The sequence below is a fragment of the Rhineura floridana genome, chromosome 11 (assembly GCF_030035675.1).
Source record: "Rhineura floridana isolate rRhiFlo1 chromosome 11, rRhiFlo1.hap2, whole genome shotgun sequence".
In the NCBI taxonomy this organism is placed as follows: Eukaryota; Metazoa; Chordata; class Lepidosauria; order Squamata; family Rhineuridae; genus Rhineura; species Rhineura floridana.
In genome coordinates this window covers 8,849,443-8,874,802 of record NC_084490.1, presented here as the reverse complement: position 1 = coordinate 8,874,802, position 25,360 = coordinate 8,849,443, and the positions used below count along the sequence as shown (strand labels likewise).

Below are 25,360 nucleotides of genomic sequence, written 5' to 3'. Positions count from 1 at the left end.
CCAGCAACATCTGGAGGGCTCTGGGTTGGGGAAGGGTGGCATAAGGATGCAGGCAGGTTTGTGGCGGGAGAGGCATGTTAGTGCCCCGAACTGCATAAGGCTTTAGGTGGATTCGCATCATGGTGGGGAGAGAGAAGAGAGGAAATGTATTAAAGGTCTGATTCTTCTTGTTTGGATATCTAGTCCAGTAGCGAGTGTTAGATTTGGGCCTGGGTTTGACTGTTTACTTCAGCCGTGGATAGGCTTTGGACAACTTGTGCTTTCTGCCTTTTTGGTTCCTACGTTGCAAAACAAGAAATTTCACAGTTCTTAGGAAGATGGTAAGATATGTTCTTGCAGGAACGTGGGTAGACATGAAGGTGCTTTGGCAGCCAGTAGCGAAGAGGTGGGACATGATCAAGGAGTGTGAACATGCATGAATTCCCCCCCCCCCTCTTTGGCCTTGTTCAGCTGGGCTTCACCTCTCCTCTCCCCTATCTCTGTCCCCAGATCTGGGCCTCGAGATAGCATTTTGCCTATCAAAAGTGCCACTTTAGCCCTCAGTGGCCAGAACAGCTCTGAAGCTGCCTTCTCAACACTGCAGTCTTCCTGTCTTTCTAGGCTCTGGTTCCCATCACAGTGGACGTAGATGTCCCCTTTGACCTGCACCGCTACATCATCGGGCAGAAGGGAGCCGGCATTCGCAAGATGATGGAGGAATACGAGGTAGGGATACGTGGATCTACTTCCAGACCTATGTGCGGCCTCAGTGTTGTAGTAGTTGTTGTTTACATTTATTGCCCGCCCTTCACCAGTAGATCCCAGGGCAGGTTACAAAATCTAAAACACAATGTTAAAAAGAATTAAAACACATTTCAATCACAAAAATGGTATGAGTTCTGAAAACATACATCTCAGGAGGTAAAGGTCGGGGTAAAGAGGTATGTCTTTAGCATTCACCAAATGTATAGCAAAGGTGCCAGAAGCACCTTTGGCTTTGATACGCCTTTTTAAAAATGTTGTGCAAGTTGGTCATGCTGGTGTTGGTGTACGCAATCCACATGCTCAGTAACCAGATTTGCTAGGGGTCCAAATTTGTTGGCGCCATTGGGCCTGTGGGCCAGGTTCCCATGACAGCAGTGTACGCAGGATGTCCTTCCCTCTCACAACAATTATGAAAGGAAGAAAAGGGGCACTGCAGAATCTGTAGGTGTATCTATGACTAGTGTGTCTGTCCTGTTGCTTGCCCAGATGGCACTGTCCACAAGGGGACACTGCAAACAAACTTCATGCTTAGAAAGCCCTTTTGTGATGTTTTGGTTGGTCCCATTAAAAGGTATTGTACAGGTGTGGATTTTGAAGTTCACTTTGTAGAGAATTATTTCACCAGTGCAGGTAGCTTGTTGAGCACTTCTAAAACAGAACTCCAAGGTGATTTACTTGGATCATTAATCATCTGCAGTTAACCAATTTGATGGGTTTCACTGAATTTGCAGAATACCAAATAGTTAAATCTAGGTGCCTTGTTTGAAAGAGAGAGAGAGAGAGTGAAAGAAGAATATGTCGATGAAAGCTACCACCTTTATTAGAAAGCTGTCAACTTCTAATATAAGTAGTAGTGGCAGGTTTTTTATTTACAGAGACAAAATACAAGCTGTATCAACACAGCTTATAATTGCCTTTTTGTACGGACCAATTGTAACAAGTTATGTGTTGGTATTTAAGATGTAAAAGGACTTTGTGTTTTTTTCCTGTAACAGACTAACCCTATGCATTGGGCTAAACCCAGGCTAGGCAATGTGGTACCCTTCAGATGTTGCTGGACTTACAACTCCAATCACCTTGACCACTGGCCATGCTTGCTGGGGCTGATGGGAGTTGGAGTCCAACAATCTCTAGAGGGTACCACATTGGCTACCCCTGGGCTAAATCTTTATGGAGCAAATCCCACATCATTAGATGCATGGCATGGTCACGCTGAGTGTGTGCATATATACCCACAGTGCAGAAAAGAAAACAGAAAAATTTGTGTTAGAAAATAGAGTCCAAAAGATCATGCCGTGCAAGAGGCAATAATAGTGTATCACTTTATAATAATTTACAGACTGCTTCTCAGGCAATAGCAGTTTTCTGAATGAATTAAAAATTGTGCTGTATAGCAGCCTTTGCCAACCTGGTGCCCTCCAGATAATTTGCACCAGAGGGTGCATTTCAAATTTTGAGAATGTCGGGGGCACCAGTCACGAAATGGCTATCATGGGGGCATGGCATAACCCAAAATAAAGAGTAGTCATGGTGTAGTTTTCCCCATAATTGTATTTCCAATGAAATGTTGTTCATTACATTTATTTGTTGCTTGCTACAGTGACTACTCAAAGCAACTTGCAATTGTAAGAGCATACATGGTACAATAGTTCAAAGGCATCAAAACTGAAATAACATTGTTGGACTCTTACATCCTATCAATCCCCTGCAGCCAGCATGCCCAATGGTCAGGGATGATAGGAGCTGAATTCCAACAACATCTGGAGGGCCATACATTCCGCATGCCTGCCCTAGCAGATTCACTGAAAGCGCTTTCCAGTTAAAACTGATTGCAGCCTGCACCCCCCTTTCCCCCCCCCTTCGAAATGCAGTGTTTTTCTCCATCCCCCAGGTGAACATCTCTGTGCCACAGCCTGAGCAGCAGTCGGACATCATCAAGATCACAGGCCTGGTCCCCAATGTGGAGCGAGCCAGGGCCGGCCTCTTGGAGAGGGTCAAGGAGCTGCAAGCAGAACAGGAAGATCGGGTACTGCTAGAGCCAAGTGTAGACACATTCGTGGAGGAGAAGGCCGCCAGCGGCCACCAACCCTGCTGCCTATGTCCTCCCTCTGCTGCCAGAGGCTGTATACCTCTGAATATTGAGATTCGCCAGCAGGGAGAGAGCTCTTGCACCCAGGTTCTGCTTCCAGGCTTCTTATGGGCACCTGGCTGGCCATTGTGAGAACAAGAGGCTGGACAAATAGGCCACTGGCCTGATCCAGCAGGCTGCTCTTATGTATCAAGCTCCCCCTGCCTTCCTCTTGGGGCCTCCCCAGCTGTGCAGCTTCCACCAGTCAAAGCTTGGCACAGAGCACTTTGGCAACGGCCCCTCAAGGCAACCAGTAACTGCTGGCTTCCCTCTCCTCACAGGCATTGCGGGGCTTCAAGTTGACAGTGAGTGTGGAGCCCAAGTACCACCCAAAGATCATTGGCAAAAAGGGGGCGGTCATTTCCCAGATCCGAAAAGACCATGATGTCACTGTCCAGTTTCCAGACAAAGGGGATGAGAATCAGGTGGGTATCTCTTCCCTCTTCAGCTGCATGAAAGTGTTCTCTTTCACTCCCTCAACTCACCCAGGACTGTGGGACAACTAGGTGGGCCACTTAACACATGGCCACAATAAGAGGTTGCAGATGTTCATAAAGCTTGTTGATGCTAACGTACATGAATCGATGCAAATGTAGAAAGAATTGCTCTGTGATATCAGGTGTGGGGCAAGGTGGGCATAGCTTAGGCTGGGAAATAGCCTTGTGGGCCAAATTAGAACCCCTGTCAGGCCTAATTAGGCCTGCGGGTTGCAGGTTGCCTTCCACTGCAGTAGACCTTCATGTAAACTCAACATTTGTTCACATTCAGTTAGTTTTTAGGCAGTCCCTGTTGGACAAATCAGGATTGGTTAGGAAAGATGCAAGTGGATGTTTAAGCAGACGTTCAAGCATTTAAAGGTTGCACATCGTAGTGCAGGGCAGCAGAGGAACACAAGACTTGGACTCTGGACTTCTTTTCAAGAAGTTTTCAAGAGTCTGGCTACTTGCACTCCAGCACTGACACCTTTTTAAGTCTGATCCAAAGGGAACTCTCGAATCAGGTGATTGTATCCCCAACCTGGTGTAGTCCCAAACCTCTGGAGGACAAGTTCTCATCAGCCCCAGCCAGCATGGTCAATGGTCAGAGCTGATGGGAGTCGTAATCCAAAATATCTGGAGGCCCCCCAAGCTGGGAAAGGCTGCACTGTGCCATAAAGAATTGTGCTTGTTCATTTTGAAAGAGAGGGCCATAACATAGTGTTAGAACACAGAAGGTCCCTAGTATATCTAGATAAAGGGATTTGGTAGCAGGTGATGCCAGACACGCTGCATACACACCATACGTTTAAAGCACATCGCCTCCCCCCAAAAGAATCCTGGGAACTGTAGTTTATCCCACAAAGAGCTACAGTTCCCAGGATTCTTGCGGGGCAGGGTGGGGATAAGCTTTAAAAATGTCTGGTGCAAACACAGCCTCTGGCAGTATTGGGCTAGACCACCTAATACCCTAACCTGGTACAAGGCAACTTTCTGTGTTCCTAACCTGCAGGAAACCTCTTGAAGAAGTCAAAGCGATGTCTCTTTGTGGCTTTTTAGGCATGCTTCTAAAATCTGGGTCTGTAGAGTGCCGAGGCAGTGGGGCTGCTGTCATCGTTCTGTCACCTTTCTGCTTCCTCCCCCGGTCCAGGACCTCATCACAGTCACCGGGTATGAGAAGAACGCTGAGGGTGCCCGGGACGCCATCTTGAAAATCGTGGCTGACCTTGAGGAGATGGTCAGCGAAGATGTCCGCCTGGATCATCGGGTTCACTCCCGGATCATTGGCGGGAGGGGCAAAGCCATCCGCAAGCTCATGGAAGAGTTCCGGGTAAGGAAAGGGGAATGGGCCCGAGGGGCTTCCTGAAGAACAGGCGCACTCTTTCCCGCCACAGTTGAGGAGAATTGCAGGCAAAGAAGCCATGAAAGATGTCAGGTCCTGCCAGAATCTGCCCCGCCAGCGATGGCTGGCAAGCGAAATAGCAACTACCAGTCTCTTCCCCTTCCAATCTGTGCCCTTCAGACTGCGATCCATTCGCATGCAGACATGTGCTCTCTCTCACACACATACGCTGTGCGTAGCTCTGAAGAGTCTTTTCCTCATCCTGGCAGGTGGACATCCGCTTCCCACAGCCAGGTTCCAGCGACCCGGACAGAGTCACGGTGACGGGGCTGCCTGAAAATGTAGATGACGCTATAGACCACATGCTCAACCTGGAAGAGGAATATGTGAGATGAAGAGAGATGATCTTGGGGGGAGGGATGACTGGACAGCCAATGGATGGGGGAGGAACTGTGTTGCTTAGCAATGAGCCGCCTCCTAGTTATTTATATATCTGAGGACCAACATGGTATAGCGGTTAGAGTGTTGGGCCAGGGCAGGGGTGCAGAACCCTTTTGGCTGCATGGGCCAGATCCTCATCAGATCGTAGCCTTGTAAGCCAAATTTGACAGGTGGCTAGGGCTGATCTGTCGATCTGTCAATCACCTGATGTCACAATGGTGTGAGGAAACTGGGTGCTTTGAAGTCCCAACGTTGGGATTTCAAAGCACTGTGCAGGGCTTCCTAAGAGCCCTGCCCTGTACTTCAATGTTCCTGTGGTTTTGGCTCTACCCTAGAGCCAAAGCGTGGTTTTCCTTGCCATTGTACAACCAGGAGCGCACTTTAAGGCTCCAGCTTGTACATTGGCAGTTGCGTCTCCACCTGCCTCACTCCTGACATCACATACAACATCAAGTGGGTAGGCATGATTTGAGAAAAACAGCCTCACGGGCCATGTTTGGCCCACAGGCTTAAAGTTCCCTATCTCTGGACTAGGGCCTGGGAAACCTGGGTTCAAATCCCCACTTGGCCATGAAGCTCCCTGGATGACCTAGTGCCAGTCGCTGTCTCTCTCGGCCTAACCTGCTTCTCTGGTGGTGGTTGTGAGGGTCAAAAGGGGAGGGGAAGAACCAGGTGCACCGCCTGAAGTTCCTTGCAGGAGGGCTGGGGTGTAAACGGAATAAAATTATAATAAAAATAAGCAAATTAAAAATCTGTCAGTTGTCCGAGATTAGCCAAATTGAGTGGAGGACAAGTCTGTTGCTGACTGCTTGACCCGGTAGCTAATACAGAACCCCACGTGTCCAAGGAGGGGGCAGAATGGTTCCAGAGCGCAGTTCCTGAGGAACCACAGTGGGAAAGGGCTGTTTGTAGGGTTCCTGCAGGCATCTGTTTGGCTGCTGCAGGAACCAAGATACTGGACTACTCCAGGGATGAGGAGCCTGTGGCTGTCCAGATGTTACCGGACTCTATCAGTGCTCCCCATCAACCAGTCAGCATGGCCAGTGGTTAGGGATGATGGGAGTTGTGGCTCTCCAGAGTTACTGCACAACAGGTTCTCCATCCTAGGCCTAAATAGACTCCTTGTTCTGATTCGGCAGAGCAGCTCTTAATGTTGGGGGTTACTTTTCAACGAGAACCAGATGCATGTGTGTGAGGGACATACTTGCTGGTGTACTCTGGCACCCCTGACCAGTGAAGACTGGGCCACACTGTCATGGCTGGCCAGTTGTTTATTTGTACCCACAATTACAGTACTCTCTCCATAGTTTAATGAGCCACCATCCACTTAGTTGGGAGAAGGTGGAAAGGTTCGCACTTTGAATCAGGCTCTCAGTTCTGCATCCTGGGTATAATCCAAATCATTGGTATGAGCAGAACAGTTGCCACTAGCCCAATGGAAATTCTCTCCACCATCACTGCTGCTACCCCATGTGGCCCCAAACCTGCTCAAGAGAGTTCGGGGAACCCCCGGAGCAGATTTGGTGGTGGTTCAGGGGAAGGAAAGGGAGAGGAAGTTATTTTGCATGAGCTGGAGTTGTTCCACTCATGCAGTGGCTTAGCTGGATATTTTATTTATTGCATTGCATTTATATCCCACTTTTTCTCCAAGGAGCCCTCCTCATTTAAGCCCCACAACAACCCTGTGAGGTAGGTTAGGCTGAGAGGCAGTGACTGGCCCAAGGTCACCCAGTCAGCTTCATGGCTGAGTGGGGATTTGAACCCTGGTCTCCCAGGTCCTAGTCTACCACTACACCACACTGGCTCAACCAACCCTCTGCTCACGGTGACACAAGTCACTGATGCAGGCTTGATTTTTAACTGTGTGACCGTACCTTAGGGGGGTTGCCTTTTGTCACTTGGCAATGAGGCAGGATGCTAGGAACTGACCTTCTCTTTATTGGGTGACCGGCACAAATGAAAGTTAAGGCTTTGATGTAAAAAGGGATACTTGCATGATGCGTAAAGCAGCTGCCTTCCCTGTATCCCATCCTAATCTTCAGATTGGCCCTCTGTGCCCGTACAGTCCACGTGTAAAAAGCATCCCTGCACTGTTGTCCCCACAGCTTTGGAACTCCTTGCCCATTGAGAGTTGCGTGTGCAAAATTGGAACGAGTGGCTTTGGGGGTTGTTGGTAGTTTGTGGGGGGGGGGCAGCTGTTGCTCTCTAGTTCATTTTTAAAAGTCTGTCTTGTAGCCTGAGAGGGCCCCAGGTCTACAACGAGCCTCCAGTAGCGCCCTCCAGTTTTAACCGACGGGCTTCTCCTTACAGATGATGGATGTGGTGGAGACTGAAGCCATGGCTGCGTATATGAAGCCCCCCTCCCGCTTGGAAGAGGAGCCCCGGGGCCCGGCCAAGGGCTTTGTGGTGCGCGATGCCCCCTGGAATGCATCCGGGAACAAGGTCTGGCTTAAAACCATCCTTGGCTCCTCCCCTGCACAGCTGTTGCACAGTCTGCCTTAGCAGCCGCCTAGCTTGACTAGCACTAAGAAGCCATGTTAAGAGAGTGAGGCTGGAGAGGGTGGGGGCTGAGTCAACTAGAGCCTTCCTAAGCACAGACATAGTCAAAAGTTCCCAATCAGGCAAGCTTTTACTTGAGAACCGTGAGGACTAGCATCTTATTATTATTATTGTCTTTATTTATACCCCGCCATTTTTCCAAAACTGGAACTCATGGCGGCTTCCAGATAAAAAATACATATAATTAAAAACATACAAAATCTACATTAAAATAAGATTAAACTATTTCCAATATTAAAACCATACATACATATAGCTAAAAGAGTTCAAACTAGTTTTAAAATGATATAATAGACATTAGCAATGCAGCACCCTTCATGCCCTATCCTTAGCCTTCAATTCCAACGGCTTATTGGAATAAGAAGGTCTTTGCTTGTCGGCGGAAGGACTGCAAGGAGGGGGTCATTCTTACCTCCCTAGGAAGGGAATTCCAAAGCCTAAGGGCAGCCACCAAGAAGGCCCTCTCATGCGTCCCCACTAGTCGTACTTCAGGAAGATGTGGGCATTGAGAGAAGGGCCTCTCCTGAGGATCTCAGGGCCCGGGCAGGCTCATACAGGGAGATACGGTCTGATAAATAGCCTGGACCTAAGCCGTATAGGGCTTTATAGGTCATCACCAGCACTTTGAATTGTGTCTGGAAACAGAATGGCAACCAGTGGAGCTTTTTTAACAGGGGGGTAGTATGGTCCCTGTAACCAGCCCCAGTTAGCATTCTGGCTGCAGCACGTTGTCCCAACTGAAGTTTCCGAACAGTCTTCAGAGGCAACCCCACGTAGAGCGCGTTAACAGTAATCTAAACGGGATGTAACTAAGGCATGTGTCACCGTGGCCAGATCAGACGGCTCAAGGAACGGGCGCAGTTGGCGCACTAATCTTAATTGTGCAAAAGCACTCCTGGCCACTGCAGAAACCTGGGCCTCCAAATTTAACGCTGAGTCCAGGAGCACACCCAAACTGCGAACCTGTGTCTTCAGGGGGAGTGTAACCCCATCCAGCACAGGCTGTATCCCTATTCCCTGATTCGCCTTACGACTGACCAGGAGCACCTCTGTCTTGTCTGGATTAAGCTTCAATTTGTTCACCCTCATCCAGTCCACCACTGATGCCAGACATTGGTTTAAAACCGAGACAGCTTCCTTGGAATTAGGTGGAAAGGAGAAATAGAGTTGGGTGTCATCAGCATACTGATGGCACCGAACCCCAAACCCCCGGACAACCTCTCCCAGCGGTTTCATGTAGATGTTAAATAGCATAGGGGACAAAACTGAGCCCTGAGGGACCCCACAGACCAACAGCCAAGGGGTCGAACAGGAATCCCCCAGCACCACTTTCTGGGTTCGTCCCTCCAGAAAGGAATGGAGCCACTGCAAAACAGTGCCCCCAAGTCCCATCCCAGCAAGGCGGCCCAAAAGAATACCATGGTTGATGGTATCAAAAGCCGCTGAGAGGTCCAGCAGAACCAACAGGGATACACTCCCCCTGTCCAGTTCTCTGCGTAGGTCGTCCACCAAGGTGACCAAAGCCGTCTCCATCCCATAACCAGGCCTGAAACCAGACTGAAATGAATCCAGATAATCTGTTTCATCCAAGAATCCCTGGAGCTGGGAGGCCATCTTAGTTTCTTTTAAAAGTGCACTGTGCTAACTCAAAACCCAGAGCAAGAATGGGGAACCTTTTTAGTCTGGTGGGCCAGATCATTATCTTCCCGTGCCCTAACTTTGACAGGTGGGTAGTCCCACAGATGGGCTGGGATGGTGGTGTCGATCCTGCTTTTTACAGGGTTAGGGTACACCAGCAAATTCTGCATGGGAAACTCTCACACCCCTGAAGCATGCTGGATTGAACTTCCCGCGCATCAGCTGATGGGCAGGGAGTTCAGGCCAACCCCAACTCTGCCTGCTCCGTACCTCATGTCACATCTGACATGAGATGTGGGGCAGGTGGGCACAGTTTGGGGGAAACGGCCTCATGGACCAAATGCAGGGGCCTGGTGGGCCAAATTTGGCCTGGAGGCTCCTCACCCCTGGCCTTGGAGGGTTTGTGTGAAACGTGCAACTGATTTAATGCCTTCAATCCGGTCCTCTGCTTCACCTTTGGCGTCTGGTGCTTGCTTGGGTGTGTCTGAAGCAAGGGCTGAGCTTGGGCCCTGGTGGTCCTTCTAGCTGATACCTCTCTCCCCTTTCGTACGGTTTCAGGCTCCAGATGTGAGCAGTGCCGAAGAGTTTCCCATCTTTGGAACCGGCGTGGTCCCCAAGCAGACATCTGTTTGGGGGCCCAAGAAGTTCTGAGTTGGGGGGAGGACGACGCACTGCCAGCCAGGCACGGCTCCTACCTTCCTTGAGCATCGTGGCGGCTTTCCCACGCCATCCACTCTCTTGCTGTCAGAATGTGGCAGATTCTTCCTCCTCCTCCTCCTGCACACTCTCTCTCCGTGACTCTGTGCAATCCATTAACCGATCAAAAGCCATAGCCAGCCTCCTTCTGTCTCCCCTCCTCCCACCCGCCTTTTCCTTCTTTCCGTCGAGCCAAAGCGGGCCAGGTTGTAAGCACACAAATGTAAACGAGCCTCATGTGGCTAGTTTGTTCGTTCTCTCTCTGTCTCTTTCTCCCTCCGTGCCAGATTTCAGGGCATTAACATCTCCTGACCAAACATGGCTGTAATACCCTTTCCTCCCCCCCTTCAGCTTAAAAAGGGTGGTGGTGGTAAGGACCCTTTTTTCTTCTCCCTTGCTAGTTCTCTCTTCCTCTCTGCTTCCAGGTGTCAGATGTTTGTACGTTCCACACACTCCAGAACTGCAGGAGGAGCCAAGCATCGGGGGAGGGGGGGTCAAAGGATGGGCAGATCTCTTGCGCTGCCACCCTGAATCGACGGTGCCCCTTCTAGCCATTCTGCCAGCCACCTGCCTGTCATGGCTAGTCCTCCAAGCTTGCAAATAGCCCCTCTCCTAGCCGATAATCAATAGATTTGGAGCTGCATCATTGAGACAGGACTAAAGGGGTTTCATTGGAGGGGGGGGAAGCACCATGTAGGTCTGCATGAAAGTGCGTGGATGTCTAGGAGGAGACTTTCTGGCTTCTGTGACCAGGGAAACTCTCTCTCTAGACGCAGGTAGCACCAGAGCTTGGAAAAGTTGGTTTTTTTTGAACTACAACTCCCATCAGCCCCAGCCAGCATGGCCACTGGATTGGGCTGATGGGAGTTGTAGTTCAAAAAAGTAACTTTTCCAAGCTCTGGGTAGCACTTAGAAACTTTGGCAGCCTTCTGTCCGCTGCTGCTTTTCCTCCTGCCCTCTTCTCATCTGTAGCGCAGTGTAGACTAGCCCTTTGCCAACCTGGTGCCCTCCAGGTGCCACACTGTACTGGCTGGGGCTGCACTCCAAAACATCTGGAGGGCCCTGGGTTGACGAAGGCTGACGTAGAGTCTGTCGTGATTATTTCCATCTTTTCTTTGTTCATTTTCAGCCCCCTTCCTCTCCTGCCTTTCCCCTTCCCTTCCCTTCCCTTCCCTGTCTCTTCCTCCAAGTTGCACTCGCTTTGAACCATTAGGGGAAAATATGCAACACTGAACAAAAGAGAAAGTTTAAGAGCCAGGCTCTTCCTGTTTTTTCCCTTTCTCTCTCTTTGGTTTCTACTCCGCACCCAATTTCTCCAGATTTTTAAACTGTGACTTCTGGACTATGTGTGTGTGTGTGTGTGTGTGTGTGCGCACAAGTGTGTGTGTGGTGGGGATGCAAGTGAGCTTAGAGGCTCCACCTACCCAACTCTACCCCCCCTTTTTTGCCATGTCAACAGACAAGGTGAAAAATAAGCTACAGTGGAGCAAGGTAACTGAGTTTTCTGTTTTTGATTTGAAGGCAGGGTTGTGAGAAATAAAGAGAATTTACAAGAAGCAGAGAACGTTATTGGCCTTAAAAAAGGAGAGGAAAAGAAAAGGAAATTAATGTTTAATTAAGGAAATATGCAAACTCTGTAGGTCACGTGACAGTGACTGTGGACTTTTCTAATTCCAAATAAAAATGGAGTGAAAAACAGCTGCATTTTTGGCGTGAGAAAGTGAAGTGTGTAGCGGACTTGGGGAGGATGCTTGGCCGAAAGCCTGAGCAAAGGTGTATCTGGGATCATTCTTAGAGGATGCTGGGAGTTTTTGCCAGCTGCAGCAAAGGTTTCTTACCTTCATTTGGAATTGCTGGGAAGAATAGAGAGAATACTACAAGCTAAGAACTGGGGCTAGGAAGTGCCTTTCCCTTTCTACAGACTTGATTTTTCCAAACCAGTGTTTGAGCTTCATGGCATCTCCAGAGCAGCCTTGTTAATAAACCCACAAGTTCCTAGCCCATAAACACCTGTGAGAGCTCACATGTGTAAGTCACGTGTAGGGTAGCACCAATCTGGGCAGTGGTGGGGACTTCTGTCTGTCTAATGAGCAAAAACTTACTTTGCTTAGAAGCAAGTCCTAGCCATCGTAGGGGAGTTGCCTGACTACCTGTTTATAGGCCTGTAGTGAACACAAGCACTAGCCAACGCATTGCATCAACTCCCATCGCTGCCCCTCTCCCTTTATCGCCTTGTAGCCTTCACTTTCCTCCAAGGCTGAATGTTAATAGCTTGGAACCTTGGGCTTTTCACTTACCAGGTGTCTATTCTTCATCCTTTAACCAGATGAAATCATCCCATCTCACTTGCTTCCAATCCCCCATCATTTTGACATTTGTAAACTCAGTGTGTGTGGAGAGGGTGGAGGTGTCTGGATTGTGCTCAGCTTCCACGAACAGGTGTGTATGGGAACTGTTTTGGCCCATGGAAGTGAGACAAAAGAGAGTGCAACAAATGCCTTATGCAATAGCCACAGTGCTTAACCTCCCCAGATACACTGTCCCACCAATCTCTTTTGGAAATACAATCCAGCCCCTAGCTGAGAAATACCCTTTTAGCTTAACGCTGACCCTTCAATTCAACTCCCAATAGGCCCCACAGCAGTCTTTGCTGGGATATAGAGCCATTTGCAGGCATTAGATAGGCCCCAATTACAGGATAAGCAAAAACTGGAGCCTTACAAATCCATCATTGTTCACTTTCTTCCCCACACACCCCAATTAATTGCTATGAAATTGGAGATCTTCCAGCACAACCATCAATTATGTGGATCTGTGTTTTTACAGTCGCAGGAGACCTGCGCTGTACACTTAGACTGCTGTAAGTGACACGCTGCCTTGAACTGAGCTGATGGCGTAGCACAACTGTTCTGTAAACGTGAACCCTGCGTGGTTTACTGGGTGCAGGTTTTCTGTAGCAAATTAAAACTTCATGGGCAAAAGCCATTGGCTCCACACAAACAGGCTTGAAGCCCTTGCTACCTGTTTCCTGGGTTAAAGTTGGCTACAAAATGGGAGGTGGGTGAGAATCTTTTAGGCACCTGTGAAAACAGCCGCACTTGGGATGGGAAGGCAAATTAACAGCATTCTCTGTGTTTTTACCCCATTACAATCAAGAGTGGCTGTGCTATACAACAGCAGGCATGTACAAGTCAGTAAATAACATGTTTGGCTGCTGTGGCTATAACTAAAATTAGTAAAAAGAAACGTCATGTTTGTTTTATTATTTCAGATACTTATATAATTAATTACCAGGGGGGTGTATGTAAAGCATATAGTGAATAAAATGAATTGATACTATGCAGCCAATGCTATCGAGGCTAATTGCTGTTGTCATCTCTGGAATGACCACAGAGCAGAAACTCCCAGAGTGGATGGGTGTGCTCGATTTGAGGTGTCCTCCAGGGGCTCCTGTTCACGCTAGCACTTTTCCATTAAACTTCTGGCTAAGAATTTTCTTCGTCCTAGTTTAGGATTCAGCTACTGTGATACGGGAGAAAAGAGGCAGACTGCATAAGCCACAGCAGACAAAACAATGACTTCCTGTGATCAAGCTGCATGCTGGTGTGCACTGCTCAAATTACACTGACCCTGTTGCTGAGCTGGGAGGAACAAACCATAGGGCTGGCTTAGGGCACTTCCAGACACTCACTGTTGGTGGTTCAATCACATACCAGAAAATTAATTGCAGAATTATAGTTGATTTGAGAGGACTTGGGCAGCAAACCTGCTTCCCCAGTGGATCTGACTTTTTTGCCATAAAGAAAGTAATAAGGAAATCCACACTTGCTTTGACCCAACATCATCTACCCTCTCTGCAAGCAAACTCAGGATGGGTGCTTGTGACGTCCTTCCCCGCCTGTGACCACTAGTGATGTCTAACCACTGTCAGGCCCACCTTATGATGTGCAGCCCACTTCTGGTCACTCCCAGTCAGGAACGTCAGGTTTATTTTTACCTTTCACCCCACTAGCACTGATCTCAAAAGATCCCCCTGCTAGGCCACACAACCCAACACTCTGTATCCCTTACAGCCTATAGACTGTGCCTTAGTCTCTGCCTGGCTATCTCGATACCTTGTGTCTATGGGTATAGGTAATTCCCAAACCCCCTTGCAGCCTCTTGCCTCAAGCTTACAGCTCTGGGTTTCTCTGTGGTACTGGATACAATATATTTTCCTCCGCTGCTGCCACCATTCGATACAATTACCGGTCAGCCTTGGTTACTCTGCCATCTGCCCTGGATTGTGTATCCCAGCTGAAGAATCAGGCTTTTTGTAAACCAAGAAATATTTATTAAGCATTCAAAATAACAAGATTACTTAAGACTTTGTTGACAAGCATATGGTTTCATATATGTTCTCTTATGTACTTTACTTCTTAATAATTGCCTCAGAACTCCTATTTCACTCTCTCAACAGCCACCTTATACTCTCCACACCAACCTCTCCAACACACCATCAACAGCCCCCCACAAAACACCACACTGATTCAACTGTCATCCTCTCCATTTATACTCCCAGCCATTCAAATGCTCAGCCAATCATTCAGCATTCTACAGCCCATGTACTCCCCCTCCTCACTCACTCCACTTACCATATGTCTTATATTATACCAGCACTTACTATATTTGCATTACAAATCAGGAATATCACAGTGCTCAATAAACAGGTTGCCTGGATACACCCTGAGTGTTGCGTGTGAACCAGTGCTGATGACTTCTTGCCCTCCAAACAAACCATGAACTGAAACCTTGGCTTCTGCTTTGCAAGAAGCTGCCTTTATACCAGATCAGACCACTGGTTCATCTAGCTCAGTGTTGCCTATACTAAGTAACAGCAGCTATTCCCTGCCCTACCCGGAGATGTTGAGGATTGAACCTGGAACCTTATGCATGCAAAGTAGATGCTCTTCCAGTGGGCTATGGCCCAAACCACTTTTGTGGTTTGTTTGGAGGGAAAGAAGCTGTGAGTGCTGCTTTGCACGCAATGGCAGCCAGCGTTGGGGTTTTTCTCTCACCTCAGCAACCGGAGGAGTGGGGTAAGCAGAATTTGAGCAGTATGTGTAAAACTATAGTTGGAGACTGTACCTCGCTGATGTGCAAATGGGTCTATTACAATCCATTAAGCAAACATAATCTGATCTAAACATGTTTCAGTTTTTAAGGTTGCAATCCTCTGCACGCTTAATTTGGGCAATTCTGGAGGTTTTATGCATAAGATCAAGATTATGTGGTTTGGAATAAACAATTTTATATGATCAGTTATTCAAGGGCTAGACAGTGGCATGTTGCTGGGAATCTTGTCTATTTATAGAATTTTTATATACCACCTAATTAATGTGATCGTAAGGGTAGAAATTCTTCCTCTGTATGTAGAACACCCTGCCCTTCAAAACCCACCACAAGTGGTACAGGCCCACATGGCAAGGCACCGAAACCACATCGTGTCCAATTTTTTCCTACTCAGAGTGGACCCATTGAAAATGATATATGTGCCTAACTTAGGTCCATTAAGTTCAGCAAGTCTACTCTGAGTATAACTTAGTAACATTCAGCTCTCTGTTTTCCTTACAATGAGTCTCACTGGCTGGCAGCAACTCTCCATGGTTTGAAGCTGGGGCCTGGAGCTAGAACTTGGGAGCTTCTACATGCACTCAGTGAGCTACGGTCCTTCCCCAAAAGGAACTCTTGGTCTGTATGGGATTGAACCTGCAACCGTGGCATTATTAGCACCACACTCTAACCAGCTGAGCTAACTGGCTAGTTGATGAGATCCAGAAAGTGGGTGGTGGGTGTAGAATTCTGCATGTGGAGAAACAATTTCTATCCAAAATTGCAGTTGATGATGAGTATATAAAATAGATAAGAGAAATGTCTCTGATAAATGTATATTCTGTTATGCTTGGAGTGGGACCTGAGTTCTAATTGCATTTCATCCCCACAGTGTGCAGCCCTTGGGAAGGCAAGGGGTTTCTTCTTTCCTTTTTTCTTGTTATGGGTCAGCCCGTGATGGCAACCCTGCATGCTTCTCTGAATGAGACATCCGTGAGCTGGCTCCTGAGACATGTGCCTGCTGTCATCTTTCCTTCCCAGAGTACATCTGGGCTCCATATGGTGGAGTAGGTCAAGCCAGCTCTGCAGGCAGCCCACCAAGCAGAACTGTCTTCCACCATGGAACGGGTGGGTGTGGGTGTTTTTTAAAGGGATACTTACTGCCAGCATATAGGTTTCTCTTCCCCCCCCATGTTGTGGACTCCAATTCCCATCAGCCCCAGCCAATTAGCAGGAATGATGGGAGTTGTAGTCCAAAATTCATTCGTCATTTTATTTGTATGCCGCCTTTCCACAATAACTTTGCTCAAGGCGGCTTACAACAAGGTGAACAGAAATACAGCTCAAAAACAATTTCCTAATAATAAACCAATAACAACAAAGATAACAGCAAGCAAAAACAACGTTTCAATATTATGAACATCATAAAACAATAAAACAATCTTTAAAAACAAGAAAACCATCTACTCTATTTCCTACAAAACTTTAGTATGTTGAGCGGAGGCTTGTTTCGGAGGCGCCTACTCCCCGGCCTAGTAAGAACTTGGTTCCAGCTTGCCGTCGTCATTTCAAAAGGGGAAGAATTTCTGGCAGGGATGACATTTTCTCTCGTCTCCCAGGACTCTCAAGGGAGCGTGTCTACACACTGCACCTTGTGAACTTAATCCGGTTTAATTACTCTCGCCCACCAACGCCCTTGAAATGATGCAACGATGTGTAAACTCGGACTCTTTGTAACAGACTCAGCTCACGGCCCTCTTGCATAATTTCGCGTCTCAGAAATTCGTAAAGAAAGGCAAGGCTTGGCAATTTACTGAAGGGATGAGATCCTGCGCACTATTTCCTTAGGTATAAATACTATTCGCTGCAGAGGGAGTGACTTTAGAGCAAGCCTTGCGTGCCAAGCGCACACATCGTGTCTCCAGAAATTGATGGTTCAATGGCTTCCAGGGAGAGGATAGCAGTACACGCATCCATACACGCACCAGCCCGTCGTAACCCTCCAGGCTTCATTCATAAACCCTTGGAATGGTCAGGTCAGGCTGGGTCTATAAACAGGCCCCGCCCACCACGACTGTGCTTTGAAAGGAGAGGGGTGCGTCAGGCATCTCTTTACCCTATTGGCGCACCTGGGGAGTGACGTCGTGGGAAGTGGCTAGCCGTTGGACAGCCGTGCCGGTTGGGGGCGTAGCCCACCGCTGCCGCTGCGGGGTGTCGCCTCTCGGAGAGCAGGGCCGGCTTAGATGGAGAGAAGCGGGCGAAGAGCGGAGAGGCGCCCAAGGAGGAGATTTTAAGTGGGACCGTCGCCTTTGCGCACTGGCCACGTGAGAAATCTGGAGTCCCCTTTTCCGATCTGACAACAGCCGCGAGCCCCTTCCTCGCTGCCCCCAATTTCCTCGCAAAAATCTCGCGTTTGTTCTCTCTCTTTAAATCCTGTAATTTCTCTGGAAACTCTTCCCACACACACACACACACACCAAAAATCAAGGGTGTTTTGCAATCCAGAATTTCTCTCCTCGTCTTCTGTTAGTGGTGAAACAGAAGCCCTTGCTTTCTTTCTCCATCCATCACGTTATTCCGTCCCTCCGCGCGCACACACACACACACACACACACACACACACACACACACAAGCACAAACCTTTCTTCAGCGGATCTTTCTTCAGAGCCCCAAAGCCCGGGTCCGTTGGCCCTTGCATTTGTTTATTTCCCCTGCCTTCCCTCCGCTCCCATCCGCAAAATCACATCCTGGTTTGGACCCCTTTCAAATCCTAGCTTCTCCTCTCTCAAACCAGTGTCCGGAATCGGATCTTCCAGCCATTAGTTCCCAACCCGTGTCTTCTTTTTTCACTTCTTCGTTTTCTGAAGATAATTTTTCTTCCCTCCCAGCCCTGAAAGAAGATTTGATATTGTCACCCTGCTCCCATCCCTTTTTCCAAACCTTTTCTCCCATAAACTTCTGAGCCTTTTTTGATCGCCTCCCTCCCTCTCGCACGAGGCTGACCCTTTCCTAAATGTCTCTGTCCTCTGCCACAGCTCCTGTTTCTCTCCCTTTCCCATCTCCTTACACCAGTGTTGGTGCTGTTTTGGTCTTCTGTAGACCTATAACCAAGGTCTGGTATTTGTCCTCCCCTGGCCCATTCAGGTCCCTTGCTTGATCTCCAGGGTGCTGTTCCCCCTCGCCCCTAATAACTTCTGGTCTTTCTTCCATAGGGAGCCACCATCATCTATCTCGCTCCCTCCCCAGCTTATTTTTTTCTCCCTTGGCCCCCAAGGATGGACTTCCTGCTTAGTGGGGTGGCAGCCTGTGGAGCCTGCCTGTTTACCAACCCGCTGGAGGTGGTGAAGACCCGGATGCAGCTGCAAGGAGAACTCCGTGCTCCGGGGACCTACACCCGCCATTACCATAATGTCTTCCATGCCTTCTACACCATTGGACGGGTGGACGGCCTGGCAGCTCTGCAGCGGGGCCTTTTGCCTGCCTTGTTTTACCAGTTTGGCTTTAATGGCCTCCGCCTGGGCATCTACGGGATCCTCGACACAGCTGGCTACATTCACAGCGCTGATGGATACATCAGCCCACTGCGTACTACAGTGGCAGGGGCGCTGGCCGGGGTGACGGGTGCCACCATGAGCAGCCCCATCTACATGGTGGGTCTTAAGCACGGCGTATTGGAACAGGGAAGAGAGGGGCGGAATTGGCTAGAGCCGTCTCCATGTGAGGCCTTGGGTTGGTGACTGGAATTCTGCCCTCCCAAATCCAGAATTCTGCAATTGGAATTAATGGTGCAAGTGAGTCAGATTTGCATGTTTCCGAACTGGAGATGTCGGGTTAATTTTGTGTGTGTGTCATTCCTGTGATAACTGGTGCCCATTGAGGCTGATAGGGCTGAAGACAGGGAGGCCAACAGAGTGTGTGTAACCACAGCCAATGACAGGCAGAGCCAACAAATTCTAGTTGTGTAGTGCTGGTCTTCAACCATAATAATAAATGATGATGATTCTAGTTGTCTCCCCATCTTCCTCCCTGTTGAGTTGTTCAACTCTGCTTGCCGCCCTGGGTTCCTGCTGGGAGGAAGGGCGGGATATAAATCAAATAATAAAATCAATCAATTAATCAATAAAATAGCATTGAGACTAAAAAGGAAGCGGACAGCAGTGTCACTTCTTGGACTGTTCATAAGGAAGAAGGCAGGCAGATGGGGACTGGCTGAGAGCACACTGAGGTTGGTGGGATAGTGCCACATTTGCCCTAATGGAACAGCCTCCACTGCTGGCACAGATATTTTTGTTTATCACAGTCGAACCTAAAGTTCTTCTTTCCTTTCTGCCCACAACCCAATAATTCTTGGTCAGGAAAAATCCCTGTTTCGAATTGAAGACGGACGTTTTAATTTATCTTGCTGGTCGTAAGGTGGATTTAAGGTGCATTGGCACCCTTGCCAAAAATGACTTCCTTTTCCCAGTTACTCAGTTTTCATTTCTGTCTGACCACACTGGGGTTGGCTACACCATGAGCTGAGAATTGCACTCCCAAGCCCACTTTGAGATCAGTGAGACATTGTGGCATTTTAGACATTTTTTCAGAAAGGGAATGTGGTGTCCTCATTTCACTGTAAGTAAAAAATATAATCCTAAATAGACAACATAGCACCTTCAATAGCACTCAACACCTGCTTCCTGGAGGCAGACACCTTGCTTGGCCTACTGTTAGAGGTGGGTGAAATGGTGCCAACCTGGTTTTTTGGAGGTGATTCACCCTTGCCCCAACAGACATGGCTTCCTCTTGCTCTCCACCCCTTTCCATAATTCCCCATTTACACAAAAGGTTTCCCAGATCAGATGGAGCTCACTTAAGGCAATATGGCCACAGGCCCAAAAGCTTTCTTCCGTCTTTTCAAGGTGACACAGATTGTGTTTTTGTTTTGCTTTTACACAATCAATAATAACTGCATAATAATAATTACAGAGGCAAGATCCATTGTCGACAACTTTTTAGAGCTCATCTCATGTTACTTATTTTTATTTATTATTGCATTAATATCCCACCTTTCCTCCTAAGGAGCTCAAGGCTGGTGTAAACAGTTCTCCCCCCATTTTGTCCTCACAACAACCCTGAGAGGTAGGTTAGAGACAATGACTGGCCCAAGGTCACTGGTTGAGCTTTCATAGCTGACTGAGCAAGGACTTGAATGCTGTTCTCCATGGTTCTAGTCCAGCACTCTAACCTAACAGTTGGGACTAAATGCAACCATTCCAGTTCTCTCTATCCAGCCCTTGGGATTGTCCCAGTCAAACCACCTCCACAAAAGTAAAAACAAAAAGTTCCGCTCTCCTTAGCTTTTATTGGCACTTGGCCTATAAGCAAAATATAGGAATGTATTCTTAATATTTGTCTCTGTATGTGTGTGTGTGTGGGGGGCAATGCACCTGTAAAAAGGCTCGATTTTCCTGGAAATGTTGGGCAACCTGAAAGTTTGGCTGTTCTGATTAATGCAACAAAACCCCAACTGCACTCAAGTGCCACTTCATCTCTTTGGTGGGAGGAAGGCAGATCTCTCTCTCCATAGCTTAGTTTTGCTCTTCCTCAGGGACTTTACATATTACGTTTCTCCTATTTGCCCTCCAGGTGAAGACCCACATCCAGGCTCAGTCAGCTGCTGAGATCGCTGTAGGCCACCAGTATCAACACCAGGTATGTGGGACTTGCTCATTGTCTTCTACATAGGAAGCAGATTCATACAGAGTTAGACCGTTGGCCCATCTAGCTCAGTATTGTCTACCCTGACTGGCAGCGGCTGAGATGGGAGTCTTTCCCAGCCCTACCTGGAGGCAGCAGGGATTGAACCTGGGACCTTCTGCATGCAAAGCAGCTGCTCTGCCACTGAGCTGTGGCCCTTGCTTAACAGTGTTTATGATTGTCAGAGGCCTATTTGGGCACACTGGCCCTTTAGAGCCTCACAACTGTTTGCTTGTACCGAGGGGACAGTTCTACCAGCAAAGGAGCTTGCTGGCAACTGATATTACCCTGGCAACCCTCATGGTTGCCCAGCATCCAGACCTCCCCATGGGGTCACCACAAGGAACAGCCAGCCACTCCCTTGATGAAGTGTCCTCAACACTCTGCAGAGGATGGCTGGGCCCCAGAGAGCAAGTCAAGATGCTGTTATCTTTACACACACACACGCTTAGGGTAGTGATGGGGGAGGCTGTAAAACGGGTGGGGAACCTGTGGCCCTATATATGTTGCTGGACTCCGACTCCCCTTATTCTTGACCATTGGCCACGCTGGCCAGGGTAGATGCGAGGTGGAGTCTGGCAAGATTTGAAGGGCCGCAGATTCCCTGTCTCTGCTTTTGAGAAACTGAGGCTGCTTTCGCCCTGCACTTTATTTCCTTATTCTGATGATTTCTTATCTGGTAACGTGTGCATTATATTTGACCTTTCACATGACGTAAAAGCTAGTTCTTTTTTAACTTTGTGGAATATAGTGTACGCTTAGTGTGAATTTTGGTGATTAATAATACCAGAAATAATCAGTTTGCAAGCCTAGGAACCTGAAAGACTGTGGGAGCTTTACACTAGATGCGGCTGCTCACACGACAGGCATCCCAGCATGAAGTGCATTCCCGCCCTTTAGGCACACGCCAGTCATTTTTGCCTGATGAAAATTGTATCGGTATTCCGGTGTAGGCATGGTAGCATCATTCTCTTCCTCCTTTTCCCAACCCCCCATGTCTAGACACTAACTCACACAGTGAATTATGGAGGAATCACAGGGATGAAAACACAGTGCTGTTCATTGCAGTAGTGTGAAAGACATTTGCGTGAAATGCTGGTGAAAATGAAATGAAATGGACTGCCTTCAGGTTGATTCCGACTTATGGCGACATAGGGTTTTCATGGTAAATGGTATTCAGAGGAGGTTTAGCATTGCCTTCCTCTGAGGCTGAGAGGCAGTGACTGGCCCAAGGTCACCCAGTGAGCTTCACGTCTGTGTGGGGATTCGAACCCTGGTCTCCCAGGTCATAGTCCGACACCTTAACCACTACACCACACTGGTTCTCTGCTGGTATATCTGCTGAAAAAGCCACCATTCCAGTAGTGGAGTGGCAAATTCAGAAGTGCAGGGTCCCTTCATGGTAGTCATGCCACACACCCCACAGCCACGTCCCCTTTTCCACTTTCCCATGTCTCCCTTGCTCTCCCTGTTGTCTCGTGAGCCAATCAGCACGAAAGGGGAGGTTGTGTGTTAGCTACTGAGAAGAATCTTCTGAGTGGCTGGCTCACCTCCTTCCATTCTGATTTGCTCCAATCAGCATGAAAAGATTCTTCTCAGCGGCTAACACACTCCGTTTTCATGCTGATTGGCTCATACATAGGGACCTGGCTGGGACCCTCCTCCCAAAAAGTAACGGGTCTACGACTCCCGCGTATCCCTGGACGACTACACCGCAGCACAGTTCCTTAAAACAACAGGTATGGCAGCATGAAAGGAATTTTAGAAATCAGGACAGAAGCGCTACCATTTTAATCCGTTAACTATCACAATGAGCCCCACGTCTGACTGCAGCCAGTTGCTGCTTTACAGATGACCACTGTCTGCCTCATTGGATGGTAGAAGATTTAGGACAAACAAGGAAGGCCTTCACTCAATATATCAGTTATTTATGGCAGAGGTGGGGAGCCTGTGGCCTTCCATGTATTGCTGGACTACAGCTCCAATCAGCCCTGGCTATTGGTGGTGCTGGCCAGGGCTGATGGGAACTAGAAGTAGAAAAACACTCAGGCAAATCCATTGTTGTTGTATGCAGGCTGCCCCTAGTGGCAAAAAGAATATTGCAGGATGGGTTGTATACAGTGGTCAACAATAGAAGGCTGCATGCACACCATATATTGAGAAGCACATTGCTTCCCCCAAAGAATCCTGGGAACTGTGGTTTGTTCAGGGTGCTTGGAATTATAGTTCTGTGAAGGGTAAAGAACAGTTCCCCGGATTCTTTGAGGGAAGCAATATGATTTATATGTATGGTGTGTACGGAGTCTTCTCTCTCATCCCCTTGTTGCTACGAGTGGGAGGTCTGTTTCCCTGTGCTGTTCATATCTAGGGTAGTGGTGGGAACCTGTGGCCCTCAAGACATTGCTGGACTGCTGCAGCTCCCATCATCTATAACCATTGGCCATGCTAGCTGGGGCTGGTGGGAGATGTAGTCCAACTGTATCTGGAGGGCTACTAGGTTCTCCATTCCTGATCAGTACTGACTGGGCAACTGTTCTCCAGGGGTCCAGGAAACGGTCTTTCACTGGTCTAGGGAGAAAAAAAAAGAGTTAACTGCTGAAAACACACAGGTATTACAGCCAGCTCTTAGTTTCCACTCTCCATGCCCCCCCTTCATGATTGCCTAAGGGCTAAGAGCCTTTCTGATTGCTAGAAGGGTGTTGGTCAGTGATGGGCAAATGGGCCGTGATGTGTGGGCCAGATTTGGTCTCATATGTGGCCAGTTCCCTACCATTGATTTAAGATCTCTATGCTGGCCACTGTCAGCAGCAGCAGTGGGCAACCTTTTTCTCTGTTCCATAGCAATCATTCTTAAATGTCAGTGTTGGCGGCACCTCTAAATTTAGAAAACAAGCTTGCTGTCCTAAACACACTGGCTTGGGAATAAATTCCTCCTGAAACCAAAGGGAGTGATTTACAGGAAGACCTGGACAGGAATCAGGATTGTATTGCGTTACTTTTTAAACATTTCTCTGCCTTTTGTTAAGTCGATTTTGGTGGGGTTTTGCCAACAGGATGTTCTGGGTCCAGTACACTGCATATGGATTGGGCCATACGCCCTGCTTACAAAAGGACACAAATGTATATACGTTTTTTGTGTAAACTTTCTGTCATATGCAAATGTGTATCCTCTTTTGCAGTTGGGGTGGAAGGCGCAAAAATAAATCAGCCCCCCCACACCCATGCAAGTAATAAGATGTCTAACAGACAGAATGTCAGCAGGTGACGCTTGTCCCATAATTGTATTTCTATACTAGACAAGGCTTAACTTTTCATTTCTGCCTGTTGCATAACTGTTGAAAGGAGTCTTGCTTCTCCTTCTCCAGTGCCAGCCCTAAGCCATTAAAAAACCCCCACACACTTCATGAGTAGTAAAGCAGTTATGTTTACTGCAGGTTGGCATGGCTAACCTTTTTTGGGGGGGGGTGAGGACTGCATTGACCATGGATCGATCTGGAGGGCTGTATGTTTCCTACTCTTGGCTTTTCTAAGGCTGAGTGCGCCACCTCCAGCTTTTATGAGCCACTGACTTGCGCTGAAGTGTTGAATTGAGTGTGGCCAAACTGCTGTTCTCAAGGCTGCCTTCTAAAAGACTTGCCCATCAGCTGTTCTACAGTATTTTCAAACATTTAAAAATAATTTGTTGTTCATTGTTAAAAGCCGGAAATAGTAAGTTATATCATTTTAAAAGGACAAAAAAACATTTTGGCATTGCAGTGTCACAGCGGGGGGACATAGGAATAGTGTGTAAAAAATAAAAGGAAAATGCAGCAGGCCTCCTCCTGGTAGAGGTGCTCCCCCACCCCACCCCTTCCCACACTCCCCTCTCTCTCTTTCTCTTGCACACGCAGGAGAAAACGCTTCATGTAAACTGGAGGTGGCAAGCGCCACTTTCGAAAAGCCAGGGGATGAGGAACGTAGTGCCTTCCAGCTGTTGTTGGGCTCGCATCATCCTTGACCATTGGCTGTTCTGGCTGATGGGTGTTGAGAGTCCAGCAACACCTGTACAGATTCCCCGTACCTGAGATAATTGTATTAGGAATTATTTAGAACCTGCTGCCCAGTTAATTGCAGCTCCTTTTGTAATATATGAAAACATCTTCAGCTGATTCCCATGGGCATCTGGCTGGCCATGGTGAGAACAGGGTGTTGGCCTGATCCAACAGGGCTTTTCTTATGTTCGAATAATCCAGTTGGCTGAATGTTTCAGTCCTGACTAGTGATCGTTCAGGGAAACATTTGGTTCTTGTTCTTTCGTTCCTCATGCTCAGGGGATGCTCCATGCGCTGACCATGATCTACAAAGAGCACGGCGTGCTAGGCCTATGGCGTGGGTCCCTCTCGGCTGCACCGCGGGTCATGGTGGGCTCTGCTACACAACTCTCTACCTTCTCCTCTTCCAAAGAGTTTTTTAGCCGACTTGAGGTAAAGTGACTGAGTACTTGTAGAAGTAGCTGGGGTGTTTTT

General features: G+C 48.1%; 2 protein-coding genes across 4 annotated transcripts in view; both read left to right on the top strand.

The window, feature by feature from the left end:
- The window catches only part of LOC133365823 (vigilin-like), a 71,549-nt gene extending 59,827 nt beyond the window's left edge, over positions 1-11,722 (top strand). For both annotated transcript variants that reach the window (XM_061588126.1, XM_061588127.1), the window contains exons 22-28: positions 601-705; positions 2,636-2,770; positions 3,154-3,297; positions 4,499-4,678; positions 4,960-5,076; positions 7,442-7,573; positions 9,887-11,722. In XM_061588126.1, the coding sequence (XP_061444110.1) occupies positions 601-705; positions 2,636-2,770; positions 3,154-3,297; positions 4,499-4,678; positions 4,960-5,076; positions 7,442-7,573; positions 9,887-9,979 (906 nt within the window). In that variant the 3' untranslated portion in view covers positions 9,980-11,722. The remainder of the gene's footprint in view (positions 1-600; positions 706-2,635; positions 2,771-3,153; positions 3,298-4,498; positions 4,679-4,959; positions 5,077-7,441; positions 7,574-9,886) is intronic.
- A 5,340-nt stretch (positions 11,723-17,062) lies between these two features.
- SLC25A35 (solute carrier family 25 member 35) overlaps positions 17,063-25,360 on the top strand; it is a 13,406-nt gene continuing 5,108 nt past the window's right edge. The window contains exons 1-4 of one of the 2 annotated variants that reach the window (XM_061589702.1): positions 17,063-17,439; positions 18,329-18,766; positions 20,745-20,810; positions 25,166-25,318. In XM_061589702.1, coding sequence (XP_061445686.1) covers positions 18,392-18,766; positions 20,745-20,810; positions 25,166-25,318 — 594 coding nt within the window. In that variant the 5' untranslated portion in view covers positions 17,063-17,439; positions 18,329-18,391. The remainder of the gene's footprint in view (positions 17,440-18,328; positions 18,767-20,744; positions 20,811-25,165; positions 25,319-25,360) is intronic. The other variant, XM_061589703.1, reaches the window with a different exon arrangement.